The sequence below is a fragment of the Anopheles bellator genome, chromosome 2 (assembly GCF_943735745.2).
Source record: "Anopheles bellator chromosome 2, idAnoBellAS_SP24_06.2, whole genome shotgun sequence".
NCBI classification, from domain to species: Eukaryota; Metazoa; Arthropoda; class Insecta; order Diptera; family Culicidae; genus Anopheles; species Anopheles bellator.
The window spans coordinates 44,595,744-44,612,806 of record NC_071286.1 but is presented as its reverse complement, the minus strand read 5'-3'; the positions used below and the strand labels follow the sequence as shown (position 1 = coordinate 44,612,806).

The window sequence follows — 17,063 nt, the reverse complement described above, 5'->3', positions numbered from 1 at the left end:
ACATATGCCTGTGATCAATACAGGAGTTGGCAAGAGGCATAACGCAGAGCAACACGAGACACCTTGGCAATGGAAACGGGTGCCAATCACAAACGGTTTGGTGAGCTCAACGGCGTCGGATAAAGATGGAGATGAGTTTAATAATTATAAATATAAATAATGTGCCAATATAAATAAATCGTCACCTTAAATCGAGCCTACTCATACACGGGCAACGGAATGCACACTGTTTTCAATGAAGCAAAAGAACAAAACTGTGATGGCCATGCTTCGAACAGCTTATGATCGACTGATCAGCATTGAGCGTTTAGCAGCAACACCGTGGATCAGTTCTGCTAGTTTGCTTTTGGAAACGCTACCAGCCAGTCGAGGAAAGCGTCACGGAAAATCGATTACTGTGAAAAGTGTTACGAAACAAAAGTACAGCAACCATGAGCACTTTTAAGCAACGGCAAAGTATCGCCAATCTGCTACTCGGAACCAACATGCACGATGAAGAAGATAATCATAAAGCGGTTTTCATATCCAACTGTGTAAGTTGCAAAACCGATAGTAGTGGAGGCGCCAAGCCAACGGTAGAGGAATGTTTATTGTTTGACGAGCGATTTTTTATTTAGTGAGAAATGCGATAACAACCGTCCAATATGCCTTAGACGAGTTTCGTTTGTGTGATGGATAACATTTAAAGTGTATTACATTCAAACAAACTTGAATGTTTAGCATGAGCATGATTATTTAGTGACTAACGAATAATAACTTTACAGTCTGTTTGTTCGTCTTAGACTTATATTGATAGACAAATTTCGTTATTAAATCGGGTTTATATGTACATATGTAAATTCCAATTTATGTTTCATTTCTGAAGATCCTCAGTTTTTTCTTAATATATTCGTATGAAATACCAGGCGCTTCCATTGGAATCACACTCGTGAAACGTGTGCCTATATAAACTACAGCGCGCCTTCAATGTGATCAATACAAATGCAATTCAATACAATTAAGGCCCCTCGTTAGCGACATGTGAAACGCCGTGCAGATCGTTTTCGATTGAGTTTCGGATCGACAGTCTCTAGTGATTCGCCAAAGTAGTGATTCGCCTTTCGCATAGTTCAACCAGAAGCAAATGTGATTATCTTGAAATAGTTGAAGTGTACGGCAAAGACATGGATTTACTTTTCCCAGTTACGTTCAGGAAACGGCCATCTCAGGTAGGCGAGGTGTCATTTAGACTTAGTTTCATTTCCATTCTTAAATAAATAGTGACACTTGATCGCGAGGATCGAAGAGTCCTATTTTTACTGTAATTTGATGCTATGAGTGACTGACGCGCCAGGAAAGTGTCGAGCTAATGGTTCAACTCACCTGATGAGTAAGTGTAAGCAGCCAAAGAAATGCTTTCAGCAATTCATCTCACATTGGTGCGTCATTTATTGTACTCGCGCCAGGCACTGCCGGTAATTCCGGTTGAGGGAATCCCGGCTGCTGTAGCTCTCAAAGAGTCGTCATTAAAATTGTTGACGAAAGTCCAACGCACCATTACGACTTGCCAAGGACAATGTCTTGTTAGACACCAAGGTTTTGGCATCATTTTAAAACACCAGCGCAGCCGATCTTGTGACATAAGAAAAGGAAAATGATGCTTCAGACTATGCAGTTTTGCGCACCAGTACCTTGCGAAATATTACGGTCTAGGAAAACGAAATCGACCAATGACCTCGGGCGGCTGAGCAATAAGAAACGAAGAAAATGTGTCAGATAAATAAACAACGTGTTCTCATGCGGTACTTTCATTCAAATCGCGCACATTGGTGTAATTTTAATCGGCAAAAGGGTAAAAAACTAAAACATAATATTTATAAAGACACTTTTTTAAGTGTTCAATATTGAGTGCATTCAATGTACTACCGGAATATCAGATCTTTAATTAATGTAAACGTTGTATTACTATATATGTTGCCTGAATGGACTTTAAAAAATATTAAAAACATGGCACACTTGTTCACATACAGTGTGAAAATAATAGTGGCAGTTTCAAAAAAAGACAAAAACAAAATTACTGCTAGAGAATTTGATCCAATTTGATTTTTTACTTCCGGCGTAAGAAAGGTAACAATTGTATTAAACAACGAAAACATGGTTTTTCTTTCGCGGTTACGTTCCAATGCCTAGATGGGGTGCGGAAGATAGCTTTTGCACACATAGGCAAACAATCCGACTGCGTGAAACATCGAACCGTAGAATCACTTTTAATTATAAGTTTTATCCGAGAACACTCTTACATGTGATTGGCATCTCGGCTCGGAAGCTATCGGGCTCGGTCTGGTCGATCGGCAACATTCAGTGTGATCGCGTTACTTCGTGAAGAATGCCATTGAGTCCAATGGTACTGAGAAAGTAATCGGGTGTGAACACATATGTTATTTTTTCTACTGCGTCTGTATCATCATTCATCAACACGGCGTACCGGTGACCACGCGCTCTTTCTTCCAAGTGACTGTGAATCATATTCTAGTCAGTGAAGTGAAACTCTGTATAAAACTATCCCAAAAGTAGTAACGTCAAAGGTCATCTTTTGAGATGTTATTATTAACTACGAAATACGGTTAATGGAGAAAAAATGCAAAATATAGTCGGCACATAAAAGCAATCATTTCATCAGAGATTCAGGCTCCCTTGTGAAAACAAATGTGTTTTATTTTAAACAAAACTTTTGAATTTCAGAACGAGAAAGGCATAATTGTAATTTTATAGTGAGGTTCACACAAAATAGTGCATAATATTAAAAAAATCGTACTATAGTTTTTGAGGTCTGGCTTCATACTATAACAGGTAAAAGATGGACGCCTGGAATGCGATAACCATTTCTTCCTCCATTGTCCGTCTCGATAGTTTCTCTAGTGGAAGTTTTCGGCGTAGTCGAATGGTAAGACACTATCCCCAACTGTCGTTTTGCCCACCAGCTTCTGCTCGCTTCGCTGCGTTTCAACCAAAACCCGTATCTTCGGTTTACCTACTGAGTCTAGTCGTTGCCTAGTAATCAGCTTGCTTCTTATCTTCCTACAGTTATTTTTTGGTCATTCAGCTGGAACGGTTAGTATCACTTAGCAGGACATTCCGTGACTTTCCGTATCCTTGGCAACCAGTAGCATAACGTATGATTTGCATGCTGATCACTCATTGTACCTACTAACTCCTGCACTTCTACTAACAAGACTAATCCCTTGTTTCTGGGTACTTCGGTCCGGAGCGGACTGGTCCAAGGAGCGCGCATGTGCTGATGAATGAATGGCGAATGCTGGGATTTTTCGTAGCATACGGCAGCGTTGTTTAATTTTAGCATTATCCACACACATACATTGAACTAAGCGCCGTGAGCGTTCCGTTCAGAGCATGGTTTAAACATTGTGTGAGCACTTATGAAAATATTTCTCTGAGCTTGATCTCTAGCAAAACCCGTGCGATAACAAAAAGAGAGCCGCTCAGAATGCGAGATCTATGCGTACGATCAACCATACGCACACATTGGCTGGTTCACCTATCTCGGTCGGTTGCGGATGTTAAAATTTTCACCCTCTTGTGGAAAATTGAGCTGAAAGACTCAAGAGGAAAATCGCAAGGATCGTGTGCAGTGTGTTTCACGTGGCCTATTGTTTGCACCCTATTCGTAACCTCGCAGCACAGGAGACTAGTGGCGCAAGATGGATATCTCGAGCGACGTGTGGAACCAAGTGGCCCTGGAAGCCTCGCAGCTTTACTTCACTGAGGATGGCAAAAGCCCGTTCGCAAATACGGTTTGATAAATATGTTCTGTGTTACATGCTTTAATTTTTGTTGTCACTACAAGTGGTGCCGTATGCTCCGTTGTGTTCTTACCTTGCCAAAAATAGATTGAACCGTGGACACCGCCTGGCACTCCTTGACCCTACATTACGTTTTATTGTTCACAGTCTATTGAGAAGCTGCCGGATAAGGTGATATTGCACATTTTTTCCTACCTCAGCCACTTGGAAATATGCCGCATGGCGCAAATATGCCGTCGTTGGCGTACCCTGGCCTACAACACTCAGTTGTGGAAGAACGTGTCCCTGCGCCCGGAAGTATCAGGTCTACACGTGGGCTCACTAGAGTCCCTGCTCTCGCTGATATCAGTCCGATTTGGTCCTTCTCTGCGCTACATCGAGCTTCCGATCGAACTGATCACGCATACCGTGCTGCACGAACTGTCCTCAAAATGTCCAAACCTTACTCATATGCTGTTGGATTTTTCAACCGGTGAGAAGGCGATTAAGAGATCGATAATTTATTTGCCACTAATCCTATTCATTCCGATTTTTAGCGATGCAGCTGCACGACTTTAGCGAAATGCAGGCATTTCCAGCAAAACTGCGCTACATGTGTATCTGCCTGTCGGAGGTGATCTTCATGGAGGGTTTCATGCGCAAAATTTACAACTTCATTAATGGCCTCGAAGTACTGCATCTGATCGGTACGTACGAAAAGGGCGAAGAAGAGGAAGAAGAAATCTACGAGGTGATCAACGTGCACAAGCTGAAGTCCGCTACCCCGAACTTGCGCGTGATCAATCTGTACGGTATCAATTTTATCGATGACTCGCACATCGATGCGTTCAGCTCGAACTGCATCCAGCTTGAGTGTCTGGCCGTAAACTATTGTAACAAAGTAACGGGTTCAACTCTAAAGCCCCTCCTTGCCCGTTCGAAGCAGCTCAAGTGTTTGCTGATGAACGGCACCAACCTCAAGTCCGAGTACGTTATGCAGGCCGAATGGGACAAGTGCTCGGTGCAGGAACTGGACATCTCGGGAACGGATCTGTCGACCGAATGTCTGATTGATCTGCTCACTAGAATACCGACGCTGCGTTTTCTTAGTGCAGGCCAGATTAATGGGTTCAACGATTCCGTGCTGAAGGCATGGATGGAAGGTGGCAACCCGAAAACACTCATCGCGCTTGATCTGGACTCGTCGGACAACCTGTCCGACGAAGCGTTGGCCCGGTTCATTACGCGCTACGGCGCTCAGCTGCAGGCGTGTGTTCTTTCGGGCATGACTCACATCACTGATCAGCTGTGGATGACGATTATGCCGGTGCTTACCAACATCCGCATCATCGTAATGGGCACGACGGAGCGGTTGAGCGGTAATATACACGTCGATCAACTGATGGACACAATCGGGTCAGCGTGTACCAAGCTGGAACGGCTGGAGCTTCGTTGGGATCCGGAAAATCTTCGTTTCTCCGACAAAAGCCAGAAGGCGATCGATTTGCTACGCGTGAAGTGCCTAAAGTTGCGCTGTCTTGTGCTGAAGTGAGTTAGACTGTGGTTTACGCTTGCTATCTATGAGGCGAACTAATTTACGAAATGTTTATGATATTTTTTCAGTGATGGCCGCTACTATGAAACGGTGAAGGCCAATTTCGAACGCGCTGATCGCACAACTGTTGTGCGCACTACTACCAGTTGTCGCGTATCGGCGTATCATGTGCTCAGCAACTACAACGATTTGATCTTCAACTAGTCGCTTGTTTAATGAGATATTTTCCAATGTTTTACGAAAAAAGGATGGCTACGGGCCTCTGTAACGTATGGTTTTATTGATTGTTACTCTTTTGCGTTTTTCCACAGTTGTTTTGAAATATAGAGCAAAACACTTCAGAAATAAAGAAAGAGTTTGTTCACGTTCACTGCACACTTCCATTCGGATGCGAATTTCGACTACTATTTTCTGCCAATATGCCTGTTTCGTGTTTCATCATCAGCACATGTAATTCTTTGGTTAAAAACTTATTACATTTTTTTTTATTTTGTGCCAGCAAACTTCACTGGCTTGTTAGAATACAAGGATATTATGAAAATACATTCTATCGCATAGTTTAACTAGTCGTTCGTTAATTGATGTTGTAGATGTTTCGAATTACAACGCTATGAGCAAGTGATTTAATCATTTTACCAATCAAGCTTTTCATGCAAAGAGATGATGTTAAACAATCGCTTCCTTTAGGTCTAATGATCCGTTGCTCACACCGTTTCGGATAGGAAAGATTCCATATCTTCTGTTACGATCGCGTCAATGTTGTAGAAGGCAGCATGAAGAGATATCACAAAAAATGAGGCACCAAGCACCCAGAACATAACCGCACCTGCTCCGGCTAGGTAAAGTATGGGAACAGCCGCAACGCTCACGGCCGCACATTGTTGATTTGTGTTCAGTTGGCGGCTAAAAAAGGCCATCGGAGTGGCGTTTTGCTTGATCTTATAGCAAGCGTACATAACTGCTCCCAGGACTATCAGTATGAGCGGTGAAGTTAATCTGTAGCGGGAAAGAAACGAATAAATTATAACATTGTGGTCCGCAAAGGGAACAAGTTGAATTTCTTGTTCGAATCAATGTAGCTATTGTAGCACTAGTAATCATCGGGACTTACAGACAGTAAACAATCAGCCCAAGAAACACGAAGAGATAGTTGCTTTGAAAGTAGGCCAAGTTCCGAATGATGCGATTCGTCAATCTAGAGACATTTGCGACGGTTTTGAAGTTCGAAGTCTGGAGAAACTCAGACCACGGTCGAATATTTTGCCGGCTGAGACGCAACAGTTCCCAAAATCCGGGAATACGCGTGGAGATATTAGTAAATCTACCGAGACCGAATATAAAAATTACACGATGAAATAGCTGAGTTAAAGCCTGTTGTGGGTGCTACATACGAGGAAAAGTTGAAAGCCAGTTTTGGCTCTTGTTTAGCTGGTTCCATGTTGCCACTGACGTCGATATGCACTTCTGGAGCCTCCATTGTTCGCCTGAGGAAAGGAAATTAACGGTACGATGCGATGGGACAACTCAAATCTTTAATTTATCTTCCACGATTGCTCTGATCAGCTTATCCAAAATACTCTGTTGTCGAAAATAATCCCTTTGTTTACGGTTGATGTTGACACGTTGACGTGGTCGCTTGTTCGAAAGGAAATTTGTTAACGGATGTTAAATTATGTGTATCGAGCTACAAGATGTGCCGATTGGATGTTCACATAATGATATTATATTGTCTCAAATTTGTGCTGAAGGAATTTCGGCAAAAAAAGGATTCCGAAGATATTTTTTCTGCTTACTGCTAGTTCGAGCAGTTAATTGTTCGAGCAGTCGGGGTCGAAATGGCACTCGCGACAACCCCGCCCTGGTTAGGTAGAGCAGTGGGCCGAAACCTAGGTTTCTTGTGGCTGTGTAGCAGCGTGGCCGTCTTTTCAGAATTGACCGTGATTAGGTAAGCATCTCTGTTGGTTCGGTGCTATTCTCGGTGCTGCACGCTTGGCCAGTAGTGGAGAAGAATCCGGTGAAATTAGTGCTAACTGTGCGGCTCGTGGGACGCGCGTGCCAGCGCAACAATGTTTGGCCAGGTGTATCACCGGTCACTAACGGCTGCTCTTCGTTCGTTTTGCAGTACATCGTCGGCCAAGCTCGGTAGTCGCTCGCGGATCCCGGAACTAGTCGCAGTAGCATCAGCTCGACCCAAGTTCGACTGCGATCGTTCACGCCTTTTGCTCTCTCGCACGGCCCAAACGCTCAGTAGCTGTCGATATTTTTCGACGCCCATCAGCAAAGAAAGCTTTGTGGACGAATTTGACATGTAAGTAAACGGCTCGGAACGATATATAATTGAATGCAAGTGACGGAAATGTAGTGTAATGTGGCTAGCGTGGTTTGCACGTGGTAGTGGCGTGGTTGGGGTATTTTAACCTTAAAGTAGCATCACGGGGCCGATTTTCTCTTCCGCTAACTCGCTCCCGAGCTGTGGAATGTTTTTTACCACAAAAAGCTGTTTTTCTTCGCTGGAAATTGCGAATATTTGCACCGTTCAAGTTGGCCTTGGTTTTCAGGTTGTGGAAACAAAATGGCGGCCCCCAGTCACACACATAGAATTTGATATGGGCTTTGTCGATGGCTTTCTCATCGCGAGGCGTCATGAGCTCCGATGCGGACGTATGGCAGTGTTGCCAGATGAAAGTTGGTTGGATTCATGCGTATGAATGAAAAGGGGAATTTCGATTTGGTTTCTTTTTTACCTACACATGCAGTGTCCGAACCCATGGCGGTGTTGTGCGGCGAGCGTGTGTGCGCTGCCTCAGTGGTTGTTCGTTGGCCCTGGCCCTTCGCTGGCTGTGGTGTGCGTTTGCTTGCTTGTCGAGTGAAGTCGTGTTGGTTTCAAGAAGGGTGAAACTCATTTTTCACCGCCAATGAAAGTAAAAAGAGAAAAATCGAAACTATTTCGCAATTTTCCTTGAACCAACCGTCCAGAGTCGGTTATGATACGTTTTTTTGGTGCTTGTTCTCGTAAATCTTGTCCACATATCAGCATCATCCAACACACAGACAGCGATGCCACGCTCAAAACGAAGGCTTCATTCGAGGTCCGGGTCCCGGTCGTCGGTCGGCGGTGGTGGTGGCGGACGGTACGATGAGAAGCGCTTAAAGCATCACACAGAATCCGGGGGCGGCGACTGCTTTAATAAGAATGCGAGGAAATCGAACACAAGCTCGTCCCGTAGAAAACGGAAGCGATCCGAAGAGTCCCATCATCGGCGAAGTCAAGCGGGGTCAACTGGTGGCGGCCACAGGAAGAATCGATATCGAGAAGAGAAAGCAACGCGTCGTCACGAGGACCGGACGTCGCGCAATAACAGAGAGCGAGAGCTTAGGACGGAAGAGCCGAAGAAGCACAGCAATGCTGCGGCTGCCGTGAGGAACGATGCAGAAGGGCATCTGATGTATCAAGCTGGTGATGTACTGCATAATAGATACAAACTATTATCTACCCTAGGTGAAGGCACATTCGGGCGTGTTGTCAAAGTAAAGGACACGAGCCGGGATCATACGATAGCACTGAAAATTATACGCAACGTGGAAAAGTACCGCAAGGCGGCCAAGCTGGAGATCAATGTGCTGGAAGAGATCCTGTCCAAAGACCCTTCTGGTCGGCACCTCTGCATTCGAATGCTGGACTGGTTCGATTTCCACGGCCACATATGCATCGCATTCGAGATGCTCGGACTGAGCGTGTACGACTTTCTGAAGGACAATAAATACGAGCCTTTCCCGCTGGAGCACGTGCGACACATGGCTTATCAGCTGTGCTTTGCCGTTAACTTTCTCCACAGCATCAAGCTGACGCACACCGATCTGAAGCCGGAAAACATTCTGTTTCTCGATTCGGAGTACACGACCGTCCCAAGCAACGCCATGCGCAAGAATCGCGAAGTACGGCACGTCAACTGCACCGACATACGGTTGATTGACTTTGGCAACGCGATATTTGATCACGAGTACCATAGCACAATTGTGTCGACCCGCCACTACCGGGCGCCCGAAGTGATACTAGAGCTCGGTTGGTCGCAACCATGTGACGTCTGGTCGATCGGGTGCATCATGTACGAGCTGTACCTGGGCATAACACTCTTCCAAACGCACGACAACCGCGAACATTTGGCCATGATGGAGCGCATCCTCGGGCCCATACCGTACCGAATGGCGAAGAAGACCCGCACGCGCTACTTCCATCACGGCAAGCTGGAGTGGGATGACAAGTCGTCCGCCGGGCGCTACGTGCGTGAAAACTGTAAACCGCTAGCCCGCTGCGCCATCGCCGACACGCCCGACCATGTGCTGCTGTTTAATCTCATCGGCCGAATGCTCGATTACGATCCGAGCGATCGTATCACACTCGCGGAAGCGCTCGACCATCCGTTTTTCTCCAAACTGCCCGCCCATCAACGACTACACACACGATACGGAAGCGGCGAGAAAAGTACGTCCTCTTCCTCGGCGTCGTTGACGGCGACCGGTTCGCGGGATTTTTCGCACAGTCTGTCTAGATGAAATGATGATGAGCAGCAGCGATTTTTGACGTTGGTGCCGCTGATGCTGACGCTGTTCTGCTGGCTGGTGGATGTTATGATAGTGTTTAGAAAACAACTGATGATTCTTCGCACGCGACGCGCCCCTTCTTTTTTGCATGAGATGTGACGATGATGCACAACAACGCCCCGCGCAATGACCAATTGTTCATACGACATTAGCTGTAAACCTACTCTCCTCCTAGCTTGCTAACAACCAAAACACACAAGCTGTTAATTAAAGGTCCTTTACCCGAAACGCCATGAGTTCAGCGTTAGATAAAAATGAAAAGCGAGTAAAAAAACGAACGAAAAAAAATAACAAAATCAAAACAAAAAAAACCATATGAGAAACACTCGGAGCTAACTGTTGCAGAGGAAGGAATATCACATGAATTTGTATTTTTTATCGTTTTATCTTCAAGGGCTCCGAGATTCGAGCGAGAAGACTACAAGAAGGAACCGTACCACGGTGTGAAGCGTACCGGAACGGAGTTCAAGCCCAGTTCCGGTGCGCGCAGTGGTGGTAGCGGTGGTGGTGGTGGGTTCGGTGCCCCCCGTAGTGGCGGCGGCTTCGGTGGCGGTGGTTCCGGCTATGGCGGAGGCGGTGGCAGTCGCTTCGGCGGTGGCGCGGGCGGAGCACGCCGCGATAAGTGGTCAGATGCGGCGATGCCGTTGCAGAAGATCGACTGGAGCAAGATATCGTTGGCGCCGTTCAAGAAGGATTTCTACCGCGAACATTCGATCGTTCGCAATCGGTCCCCGAAAGACGTCGACCGTTACTTGGCCAAGCACGACATTACGCTTGTTGGCCAGTGTCCGAATCCGATCACTGAGTTTGACGAGATCGATATCCCGGACTACGTGATGCGCGAGATCGAGAAACAGGGCTACAAGAGCCCAACTCCGATTCAAGCACAGGGTTGGCCGATTGCGTTGAGCGGGCTAAATATGGTCGGCGTCGCCAAGACTGGCTCAGGCAAAACGCTCGGTTACATGCTGCCAGCAATCGTGCATATCAATCACCAGAAACCGGACCCGACCGTCCGCGGGCCGCTAGTTCTCGTGCTGGCACCGACCCGCGAGCTAGCGCAGCAGATTCAGCAGGTAGCGACGGATTTCGGTTCGTCGTCCTACATTCGTAACACCTGCCTGTTCGGTGGCTCGAGCAAAGGACCACAGGCATCGGATTTGCGTCGTGGCGTGGAGATCGTCATCGCGACACCTGGTCGATTGATTGATTTTCTCGAATCCGGTACCACTACCCTGCAGCGGGTAACGTACTTGGTGCTGGACGAAGCCGATCGTATGCTTGACATGGGCTTCGAGCCGCAGATCCGCAAGATCCTCGAGCAAGTTCGCCCGGACAGACAGATTCTCATGTGGTCCGCCACTTGGCCCAAGGAGGTGCAGCGTCTGGCTCGCGATTTCTTGGGCGAGTATGTGCAGATTAACGTCGGTTCACTGGAACTATCGGCGAACCACAACATCACGCAGCACGTCAGAGTGATCGAAGAGCAGGACAAGAATCAAGAGTAAGTACGGTCCCACATTTTGCAGTGTTCTCTTGGACAAGTGCCGGAAGAATCCGTTCGATTTTCGAACTTCTCGAAGATATGATGCACGCACCGTCAGGTTAATGTTCCGTTTTTCCTACACCAGACTCGGCAAGCTGCTAGAGGAACTGTACCGTGGTGGAAACCCCGGCAAAATTCTCATCTTCACTACGACTAAGCGCAAGTGCGATCAGATAAGTATGCAAATCCGTCGCTACGGTTACGATTCGGTCGGAATGCACGGTGACAAATCACAGCAGGAGCGTGAACGTGCCCTGAATCGCTTCCGTAACGCCCGCTCTTGCATATTGGTCGCAACCGACGTGGCTGCGCGTGGATTAGGTAAGTTGTATTGGCCCGTACGACTGGTGCTTCGACCTCCTCACGTCAGCATATTTTATGCTTCATCCATACTTAAATTTTCACAAAAAGAACGGCGCAAATAGCAAACAAAAACTGTAGCAAGAAAGAGGGAAAAGAAGAATGCTTGTTTGTTGGGTGTCTGAGTGTATTGGTCTGACTGTTGGAATGCGTGAGAGTAGTCGTGTGCAACGAGATCAACTAGCTTAGCCAGTCAGGGGTGAGCCTTTCCTCACGGTACGAGCAGCAGCCAACGGCGATACGCTCGCTGTGCTCTCCAGATAAACCGGACCAGATGTTTTGTACCTCCATTTTTCCCAAAGGTGTGTGCGTGCGTGTGTGTAGTGTACCCGATACCCCTCGGATCGCGCGACAAGTACTAATTTTCCACTCCGGTTGGCGATTATTTTTACAAGGTTTGAAGCTGGCTATTATGCAGCAGATCGTCTCTCTGGCATTCTTTACGATTTTTCTAATCGATCAAAAGACGCAAAGCTGCAACGAAAGATTGAAAAATAATTTACGCGTGCGCGCGGCAATTTCTTTTCGCTTGTTCTTGTCCCGACGAAAAAACAAACATGGAGAATCAGTTTTACTCAAGTTTTCCGCTTTTCTTCCGATCCCGTGTCGTTCTTTCTTGTTTCAGAGGCCGGACCAACCTGCTGCTGTGGTGGGGATAGTGAGAACAAGTACATCTCGTCGGCCCGCTGTTTTACATATGTTTCACCCGTCCAATGAGCAACACAGTGCGCTACACAGAAAATATCCGTGCAGGTGCACCGCCGCTCCCAAAAAACCGTTGGGTGTATTTGGTGGTGACCGGAACAGACACGGTAGTGTGCTGCGCTCGATCAAAGTACTCGATTGCTTTGTAGTGACGGGAAAAGTGTATGTTACACGTGCGAGCCCACATCCACGGCCCCCCACAGTCGTAATATAATGACATGAAGATGAAAAAGGGGGCGTGAGAGATGCATGGAAAGTCACACTAGAATATCCTCGCCAGGTGGAAAGGTTACCGATCAAACGGCCTCTCTTTGGGCGCGCGCGAGTCAGCCGCGCGCCGTAACTCTCACGTTCGCGGACGAGCGCGTCTCATGTGCTGCTCGTGTGCGCGATCGATTACCGTGATTACCTAAAATCTATGCGTGTTACTACTCCTATTGTTGTGTATTACTGGCTGCTACCCATTACTACTGCTACTACTGCTAATTCAGACTGCAATGTACGTAAGAGAAGGTCAGGCGCGTAAAGGGCACACTCTTCTGGCACAAACTGGTGACGCACGGAAGAGAGTTCTACGTCAGAGGAAACCTGATTTTTACGCCTCAAAGCAGATTCACTCATCGTGGGAGGAGGCGGGTGGACCTGTCCGGGTCGTTCTCGGTCCACATTTCGCGGTGGGCAAACGCTCGCCTGGACCGAAACTCCCGTCGTCCTCTCCACCGTTACAAGCAAACGCGATGTTTCGGTGGCTCCTGCTGGAAGCGACAGTTTGAGTGCGACTGCAATGGAAAGACGTAACAATAATGTCCCCCCGCACGGCCCGATCGCCCGATGGCTGCGCACCGTATCGACTTTTGCGTATACTTACATCCGCAAACCACGGTGGTTATGAAGGGAAGCGCTGTGGAGGATCACACATCTGCCGTGTGCAGAGGAAAGGGACGATTCCAGAATGGATGAGATATAGTATATATCCTGTATTGCCTTTGGTGACACGATAACTGGAAAGTTGGAGACAAATGCAACAAAGGAGCGAGCTGAGCTGCTGTCGTGTTCGGTGCCGCTGCTGCTACTGCTGTTGCTATCTTCAACTATGTCGTCCAATCCATCGCGCTCCTGCCGGCAGATTCACTCAGACTCCAGAAACAAATAGCCAGCAGAGCCACCCCCTTCACGCGTGTCGGGTGCTATCGGGTGAGCGTCGGAGAGGAAATGATGACCATGGAGCGAGCTCTCCCACAGTACGCTTATAACTGCTGTGCCACTTCCGTAATGCAGGAACGATCTTCGTCAAAAGGATTGCGGTTCGCCTGGTTCTGGTTTGCCTTGTGCCCGCGCTTGACCGTTAGTGGAACGCAGCCGGTAGTAGAGTAGTAGCATCAAGTGTTACACACACAAACCACACACTGGCATTGTTTCAACTCGCAACGTGGCGGTAATCGTTCAACTCCGCGGCTAGTTGAACGTCCTACACGAGTTGATTCCGCCCGATTCCGCCACAACGACAGCAGCGTGTAGATGTGGTGGAAACGGTGCAGTCTGGGAAAATGTGTTAAAGGAGAACAAACGCGTCTGGTGCTCTCAGAAAGAGGGAGTGAGAGAGAGAGAGAGAGACAGCCAAAAAGTGTCTGCTCTCGGGAAAGGCTCTGAAGTGGAAGAAGGAATATGTGTCATTTCCCAACGGTTTGTATCTTGTGCTGTTCTTAATAAGTTTAAGAAGTTTTTTTTACTTTCTCCTTTCATACTAGTATTACTAAAACCATACATATTCGGACGCTCTCGTTGAATACATTTCAAGTTTTCTCCTTACTTAATTTGGTATGGCTCATAACAAATTTTGTTGGAAAGTACGTTGATGCCTGATCAACGGGCAACTGGCTGGAGAGCCGGGTTTCGTTTACTACTTTTGGGCGGGAAATGGCAAACCTAACTTTCCTCACAATCTCTCACCTTTCTCATCAGTAAGTCAGTCAGTCCTATGTCCAACCGCAGTTGTCCTTATTTCCCTCTTTAGCGATCATTCATCATACATTTTGTTCCTCCATTCACGTCCTCACAGATAGACCTTTATCCGATAATTTTTTTAAAATCGAGCACAGAGTCGCTGGTATATGAATGTCATCGGCCTCTCCAGGTTGTCCGTGTTCTGCCAGTGCTTTCAACAAAAATCGCTCGAAAATGAAACGAAACCCCTCTTGGGCCCAAACAAAACCCATCGGTTAGTTCCATACCGTTGCGGCGTATATTTTTTTGCTCAAGAGACAGTCCTTCACAAAAAAACATTCAAATATCTGTTCTTTTCCATTTTTTAATTTTTTTTGCCATTCGGTGTACAAAAGGTTCGGTAACAATCGTCCTATTTCTTCGAGTCCGTTCGCCACAATAAAAAAGCTTGTTCTTTCTCCATCTCCATTGCTTCTCGCCCATTTATCACGTAGTGCGTATAACATTTGAAATAGCCAATGTTTTGCTAGATTTTCTTCAACTTGAACAACGTCAGACGCGCGCTACCAAGCGTCTCACGCATGCGCGCCTATTTTTATCCGTTTTCTAAATTCCGACTTTACTAACGATGATTATTATCGATCGGCTTGACGCGCTGCGTACGTACTTTCTGTGCGCCGTGCTCTTCGTCGACTCATTATTGCAGATGTGGACGGCATAAAGGTGGTGATCAACTACGATTACCCTCAGCAGACGGAGGACTACGTGCATCGTATTGGCCGTACCGGGCGTTCGAATGCCACCGGCGAAGCGTATACTTTCTTCACGCACAACGAGCGCAAGATGACGAAGGAACTGGTTTCGATCCTAGAGGAAGCCCACCAGCTGGTACCGCCGGAGCTCATGAAGTGGCGTCACATTGGTGGTGGCGGCAACAGCCGGTATCGCAGCTTCGGTACATTCCGCGGTGGACGCGACTTTGGCGGTATGTCGTCGGGATCGCGTTTCGGTGGCGGTGGCGCCGGTGGTAGCCGCTTTGGCAGCGGTGGCGGTGACTATCGTAATGGCGGTACGTCGTCGTTTGGTGCAAAGCGACCGTACGAAAGTGCAAATGGTGGACCATCAGCCGTTGGCAGCCGGGGAGGCTATGGTGGTGGCGCCGGTTATTCCAGCAGTGCTACGAACGGCGCAGCAAGCTATGGTGGTGCTCCGAGTAGTAGCTCCAACGGGTACGACTCGCGTGCTTCCAAACATACCCGATTCGATAATTAGACCCGGAACACAGAGCATGTAGATGCGGCAAGAGATAAGAGATATACGGTACGCGCGCAGGTTTTTACAAGTACGTAACGAACACGCACGCAAAGACAGAAACGAGACGATGATCTGTTTACGTACAATGCATTGATTTGCCACTTATTATTCCTAAAAGATAGCGTTTTAAGAGCCAAACCACACATTATCTTATGTTCCGTTATTTACAATTCCCCTGCTTTTTCGTTCCTCCCTTATCATCGTCCTTGCGATTCAAGGTTTTTATTTTGAATAGCCTCACCCTACTGTACACATCCCATTTTCGTCTTTGCTCTACTTAGTTGTAAGTACTGTTTTTACCTGCGTTTCGTATTATGATCTTCGTATCCGCTCACGTGGACACATCCCAATGCTGTCTGACCGTTAGTTTCAGTAGTAATTTTATTAGATTGGTTTTCAGTTCCAATTGTCAGCATTATAGGAATCTAGTTTTGGACTTAACAGCGGAAGTTCCGATTCGTTGTCGTGACAGACCACTGTTGAAGCCAAAACGCGGCGGTTCGAGTAGCGGTCGCGAGAACGTTGCGCCCGTTTGATACGCAAGTGAGTTTCCCATCAATCATTTACTGCTGGCGTCCTGTAGCAAGCAAGAGCATCCCCACAGACAGCGTCGTCGAACACTGGTTAATGCTCTCGGTCGTTTCTCGTCGTATCTTCATAGAAATGCTATCAGGGATTTCATGTGTGGCACTATCATCTGTCCTTTTTCTCTCAGGCATAACAAAAACAATTGAGTAACAAAGTATAGACCATCATATTTAGGGCGAGCGCGTTTTCGGGTACATTATAAACTTTATACCACAAAATCACCTCTCGCGGGCGCACGCCGCCAGGCCAGCAGCCAGCGGAAGCGAAGCATATACATTTAACATCTTACAAATGTCAGCGTTCTATTTTTTATTTTATTTTTTTATTACTCTGTGATAAAATAACGCAAAAGTGTGTAGTGAACACTTCTGACGCGAATTACACGAATACTGTAAAGCGAATTCGATGATACGACAAAAATTGTAATTTAAATCGTTTACCCAACTTCCTCGGATGCGCTTGGTCGTTTTCGTAGTATTTGTGAGCCACCAAGAGAAAAAAAATTAACAACCCGTTTGGTTTTTATGAACCACCATCATCAAATCCACCACCAATAAATCTAGACGACCGACAACAAATACACAGGCTGCATAACAAGGAAACACCTTCTCTACTGCGCTTTCTTTTTCTAGCGATTGTCAGAAAGTCCTTCCGCTTGGGAAGCTGAGTT

The 17,063-nt window shown here is 46.9% G+C and overlaps 4 protein-coding genes across 10 annotated transcripts; 3 read left to right on the top strand and 1 right to left on the bottom strand.

Annotated features, from left to right (window-relative positions):
• Positions 1-296: 296 nt before the first annotated feature.
• LOC131212692 (F-box/LRR-repeat protein fbxl-1) lies at positions 297-5,810 on the top strand. 7 transcript variants are annotated; one of them, XM_058206655.1, is made up of 6 exons: positions 2,385-2,402; positions 2,722-2,923; positions 3,064-3,090; positions 3,948-4,272; positions 4,337-5,327; positions 5,403-5,810. In XM_058206655.1, the coding sequence occupies exons 2-6, from the start codon at positions 2,837-2,839 to the stop codon at positions 5,536-5,538; spliced, it is 1,566 nt and encodes a 521-aa protein (XP_058062638.1). In that variant the 5' UTR covers positions 2,385-2,402; positions 2,722-2,836; the 3' UTR covers positions 5,539-5,810. The 7 variants fall into 7 exon arrangements, with proteins under 7 accessions (XP_058062639.1, XP_058062642.1, XP_058062643.1 ...); XM_058206659.1 differs by lacking the exons at positions 2,385-2,402; positions 3,064-3,090 and adding an exon at positions 1,084-1,208 and having other exon boundaries at positions 2,830-2,923; positions 5,403-5,809; XM_058206660.1 differs by lacking the exons at positions 2,385-2,402; positions 2,722-2,923 and adding an exon at positions 1,088-1,208 and having other exon boundaries at positions 5,403-5,809.
• LOC131212694 (prenylated Rab acceptor protein 1) lies at positions 5,582-6,943 on the bottom strand. The gene is made up of 3 exons (XM_058206662.1): positions 6,726-6,943; positions 6,446-6,655; positions 5,582-6,330 (listed from the first exon to the last, which is right to left on the bottom strand). Exons 1-3 carry the CDS (start codon positions 6,809-6,811, stop codon positions 6,039-6,041), a joined length of 588 nt encoding a protein of 195 aa, XP_058062645.1. The 5' UTR covers positions 6,812-6,943; the 3' UTR covers positions 5,582-6,038.
• Positions 6,944-7,348: 405 nt separating this feature from the next.
• LOC131210209 (uncharacterized) lies at positions 7,349-16,705 on the top strand. Its single transcript, XM_058203420.1, has 4 exons — positions 7,349-7,642; positions 10,331-11,440; positions 11,568-11,803; positions 15,198-16,705. Exons 1-4 carry the CDS (start codon positions 7,401-7,403, stop codon positions 15,761-15,763), a joined length of 2,154 nt encoding a protein of 717 aa, XP_058059403.1. The 5' UTR covers positions 7,349-7,400; the 3' UTR covers positions 15,764-16,705.
• Positions 7,500-10,112, top strand: LOC131210210 (serine/threonine-protein kinase Doa-like). The gene is made up of 2 exons (XM_058203421.1): positions 7,500-7,642; positions 8,369-10,112. Exon 2 carries the CDS (start codon positions 8,392-8,394, stop codon positions 9,886-9,888), a length of 1,497 nt encoding a protein of 498 aa, XP_058059404.1. The 5' UTR covers positions 7,500-7,642; positions 8,369-8,391; the 3' UTR covers positions 9,889-10,112.
• Positions 16,706-17,063: the final 358 nt, after the last annotated feature.

Coding starts and splice junctions, on each gene's coding strand:
- LOC131212692 (XM_058206655.1), top strand. CDS start 2,837: ATGGACGCCTGGAATGCGATAACCATTTCTTCCTCCATTGTCCGTCTC. Junction 3,091..3,947: donor TTGGTCATTCAGCTGGAACG/GTTAGTATCACT, acceptor TATTGTTCACAG/TCTATTGAGAAGCTGCCGGA. Junction 5,328..5,402: donor TTGCGCTGTCTTGTGCTGAA/GTGAGTTAGACT, acceptor ATATTTTTTCAG/TGATGGCCGCTACTATGAAA.
- LOC131210210 (XM_058203421.1), top strand. CDS start 8,392: ATGCCACGCTCAAAACGAAGGCTTCATTCGAGGTCCGGGTCCCGGTCG.
- LOC131210209 (XM_058203420.1), top strand. CDS start 7,401: ATGTTTGGCCAGGTGTATCACCGGTCACTAACGGCTGCTCTTCGTTCG. Junction 11,441..11,567: donor GAGCAGGACAAGAATCAAGA/GTAAGTACGGTC, acceptor TTCCTACACCAG/ACTCGGCAAGCTGCTAGAGG. Junction 11,804..15,197: donor CGTGGCTGCGCGTGGATTAG/GTAAGTTGTATT, acceptor TCATTATTGCAG/ATGTGGACGGCATAAAGGTG.
- LOC131212694 (XM_058206662.1), bottom strand. CDS start 6,811: ATGGAGGCTCCAGAAGTGCATATCGACGTCAGTGGCAACATGGAACCA. Junction 6,656..6,725: donor CTGGCTTTCAACTTTTCCTC/GTATGTAGCACC, acceptor CGGTCTCGGTAG/ATTTACTAATATCTCCACGC. Junction 6,331..6,445: donor GGGCTGATTGTTTACTGTCT/GTAAGTCCCGAT, acceptor TTCCCGCTACAG/ATTAACTTCACCGCTCATAC.